We start from the raw sequence: 4,088 nt of genomic DNA, 5'->3' as shown, positions 1-4,088 counted from the left end.
GATGCTCTGTGAGGCTACATTTGTATTGTTATTGTTAATTTGTATTACCCATCTTTCTATTCAGGTCCTCGCCATATTCCAGTCTCTGATTCAAATCAGTGCCTGGTAATTTGTCCCTAGCAACCAGATTACTGAAACTGCTAATTGGAGAGCTGCTGAATCAAAAGCTAAACCAAGTGCAAATTGTCTCGGATTATCACTCTCTACATCACAAGTCCCCAATCTTTTTTACCCGTGAGCAAAAGGAGTTTGTGAGCAACACAAGAATGGAAAATGTTCTTGGGGATGCCAAGTAAGTGCTATGAGTGGCCATTTGGTAGCCCTATGTGGACTGACCTACCTACAGGAGGCTCTGTTTGGCAACAAAAACTTGCCTCCAAGCCAAGAATTAAAAAATAAGCACCTGCGAACAAAATTCAAGGGGTCGGCGAGTAACATGTTGCTCATGAGCCACTGGTTGGGGATCAGTGCTCTACATCACACTAAAAGTTAATTTAAAGGTGTAGAGCCCTTTGATGACCAGTGCTGATATCTCAGAAGCAGCTTCTTGCACAGGGACTGGAATGGTTATAATTGAGTGTATGTGACCCAAGGTATAAATACCTACTATACCTACATAATATGTTTATTTGTTAGGGGCCATACACGATAAGATCCGGTCATTTGGCAAAGTTGGAAAATGAACAGGTCTTTCCCCAATATACTCACTGATGGCAGGGCGATATCGGGTTAATCCGAACAATCGAATTACAATGAAGACAATGGCGCTGATAGATTTTAGAACCGCATCAATTAGCCGATACGGTCCTCGATCGCAGCAAAGGATCAAACCTGTCCGATCTGCATCAGGTTGGCCTGATATCAATCAGGGGGACCCGTCGGAAGCCCCCACACACAGGCAGATAAACTGATATCTGCAGCTTTAATTTGCCTGTGTATGGCCGCCTTTAGATTGTAACTTCACTAAGGCAGGGAGTGATGGAAATGTCTAATCTTTAAAGTGTTAAATGATTGGTCAATGAAGATGAAAGAATAATAATATCAATAAGATAGAGGAATGTAAGGCAGGCAGAATTGGTGAACACCAGGCTTGTTGCAAAACTGGGGCACATGCTTATGTTAAAACGATGACTGAAACTGTTAAAGTAAAATACCGGGGACATTCGGTAATAAGGAGCCATCTATTAATATCCTGTCATGTCAGGATGTGTCAGACAAAGATGAGCAATAGTTTCAGACTGTTTGCCATCCCGGTGGAACACTCCTCCTCCCTGCGACAGAATCAGGAACACCAATCCCGGCAGTAAAGCTGTACCGGGGCTTTCTCTGGAGCAATTCAAGTGTCTGGGGGGAAATCAATGGCTTCAGTGACTCGCACAAATCACATATTGTGGTGGGGAGTGGAGGTTGGATGAAACCACTTTTGTTGTCCCATAACAGGGAATCCAGTCAGACAGGTTGCACAGCTCACTGTGAGTTTCTGTGAGATGAAGAGGCCCCGCCCAGGGCTGTACAGTATATCTGCCTCCTGCTACACCTGAGCCTCATTCATACAGCACGTTAGCACCGAGACACAGCAACAGTAACGCAATGGCTTCCATGGGGCTTCAAGTGTTGGGCATCGCCCTGTCGGTTATCGGCTGGCTGGGATCGCTAGTCTGCTGCGTTCTTCCCATGTGGAGGGTCAGTGCCTTTATTGGCAACAACATCGTGGTGGCGCAGATCATCTGGGAGGGATTGTGGATGAACTGCGTGGTGCAGAGCACGGGGCAAATGCAGTGCAAAGTATACGACTCTTTGCTGGCCCTTCCCCAGGATCTACAGGCAGCCCGAGCCCTGACTGTCATCTCTGTCCTTGTGGCCCTGCTGGGGCTTATGATGTCCATTATCGGGGGCAAGTGCACGAACTGCGTGGAGGATGAATCTTCCAAAGCCAAAGTCATGATCGTGTCTGGCATCGTGTTCATTGTGGCTGGTGTGCTCACCCTCATCCCAGTGTCCTGGTCTGCCAACAACATCATCCGAGACTTCTACAACCCACTGGTGGTGGAGGCGCAGAAGAGAGAATTAGGTGCAGCGTTATACATCGGCTGGGCGGCCGCCGGGCTCCTGCTGCTTGGAGGCGCAATGCTGTGCTGCAACTGCCCACCAAGGGATCAGAAACCCTACTCTGCCAAGTACACCCCAGCTCGCTCCGGTGCAACCAGCAACTACGTCTGAGCGGCCGTCCGCATGGGACCAACTGACTTTATACGCGGCCTTGAACATATTTTTAACATATGCATTTTGCCATCTGCCGCAAAGGCTCGTCACAAACCAATACTGACTTTTGTATGGACACATTGAAGGACATTTCATCACTTTCTGCTTGTTCTTTCCCAGATGTTTTACCCCACCATGGAGAAAGGGGCACGTGTAGCCTTAACTGACAGTGAGCAGAGTTCCCCTTCTAACTACCAGTGAGCAGAGTTTCCCTCCTAACTGAGAGTGAGCAGAGATTTGCTGGGGGCTAAAAGGGAACTTCATGTAAAACAACTGATCTACTGGGAGGGGTTGCATAACTTAAATTTTTGGGTTGGAGCCCATTCACTGGTCATTATCTAGCTATGCTTGGGTCTCACAATTGGCGGTTCAGTACACACGATAGGCTGCTATTTGCTTTTCTGGCCAGATTACAGGTTTCCCATGCTGCAGCTCTGAATATGTACTGATCCAAATACAGATTGCCTAATTGAAACATCTGCCATTGAACTGCAGGTGTCTTTACCATTAAACTGGTGCGTATGTCAGATGCAGTCAGTAGCTCATTTTGGGCACTGGCAGGTTCATTTTTAAAAGTATTCTGTACATCTGTCTAAAATGGAATACCCTTAGATTGTAGAGTTAGGAGACCTGCTAGGGGTATTCAGGTCAAACTCAGGGAAAACGCTACTCTAAAGGAATGGTTCCCACACTGTTGGGCTGGCCCAACCTAGAGAGGGAGAATGGAGACCAGATAGGGTGATATTTGGGGAGAATACTTATTTATTCCCCTATTCAGGTGCTTTTGAGGTAAAAACATATATGCTATCCTAGAAATTCTATGGCTGATATACCAGCATTTTCCTATATCTGCTTTTTTTTTTCCTATGACTAAGGGAGGGCCCTGCATAAATATTGGACACCCAAGGTTTAAATAACTTTTCTAAAATGACCAAAGATTGGGCTGGTGGGGATTTATTTTTTTTAAACTTGTGCTCTAAACTGTTTTTATCTTTGCTTTCGTTAACTGGGAAGCCATGGAAATGTCAGTGCCAATAGTATGAATTTGGAACATACCCCCAGTTAATTAACCACCTTGCACTATAACTGCATTGCGGAGCCTGCACTAGGGAAATTCCTATGTTTGAGCAAGTATTCTGTATAATTCTGTAAATCTTTCAGTTTGTGTGTTCCCTCATTTTCCTCCCAGGTCATTGTCTAAACAATAAACCTGCTGAGCAGCATTTGTGCAACTGAACACACCTGTACCTACCCTTTTATTTAGATAATTGCACCATTTAACCCTCAGGGTGTGTCAGGACTCCAAAGAAAAAGACTCACCCATCACCATTGTAAAGCCTTCCCTTTGCTTATTCTCTTAGCAATAATTTGTCCTTATTTTCTTTATGGCAAGGGCACAGGAAACCAACTGAATTGTATTGCTTAGTATGATCTTATGTTTTACCAGAAGAGCCAAGTATGTCTATTTTATTTTAAACCGCTTATATTTTTGTATGTATTTGTCATGATTAATGGTATTCTAAATAACCTGTTTTCTAAAATAAATATGAAACAGATGACTTGGTTGAAGTTCTGTGTTTTTCCTCATGACTTGGGATTCGTGGGTGGGTGGGGCAGAGTCTAAATGTAAGAGGTTGTGTTACAAACTCATTGTTAGTGGTTTACGCCATTAAACTGATATGCCTATAGAATCCCAATGATAAATGAAATTTAATAGAGTAACAAAAACACAATGGTAACCGATAATTAGTGAACAGAAATGGATAAACAAATTGGCTTTATTAAAATGGGGCAAGATTTTTCACTGCCCATACACGTTCATTTCG

The 4,088-nt window shown here is 44.2% G+C and overlaps 1 protein-coding gene across 1 annotated transcript; it reads left to right on the top strand.

Annotated features, from left to right (window-relative positions):
• Nucleotides 1–1,535: 1,535 nt before the first annotated feature.
• cldn4.S (claudin 4 S homeolog) lies at nt 1,536–3,821 on the top strand. The gene has a single exon (XM_018249056.2). It carries the CDS (start codon nt 1,591–1,593, stop codon nt 2,218–2,220), a length of 630 nt encoding a protein of 209 aa, XP_018104545.1. The 5' UTR covers nt 1,536–1,590; the 3' UTR covers nt 2,221–3,821.
• The last annotated feature ends 267 nt before the right edge of the window (nt 3,822–4,088 follow it).

This window comes from Xenopus laevis, chromosome 2S, assembly GCF_017654675.1.
Source record: "Xenopus laevis strain J_2021 chromosome 2S, Xenopus_laevis_v10.1, whole genome shotgun sequence".
Classification (NCBI taxonomy): Eukaryota; Metazoa; Chordata; class Amphibia; order Anura; family Pipidae; genus Xenopus; species Xenopus laevis.
Note: the sequence above shows the minus strand (reverse complement) of the source record. Positions and strands in the feature narration are given on the sequence as shown.

Coding starts and splice junctions, on each gene's coding strand:
- cldn4.S (XM_018249056.2), top strand. CDS start 1,591: ATGGCTTCCATGGGGCTTCAAGTGTTGGGCATCGCCCTGTCGGTTATC.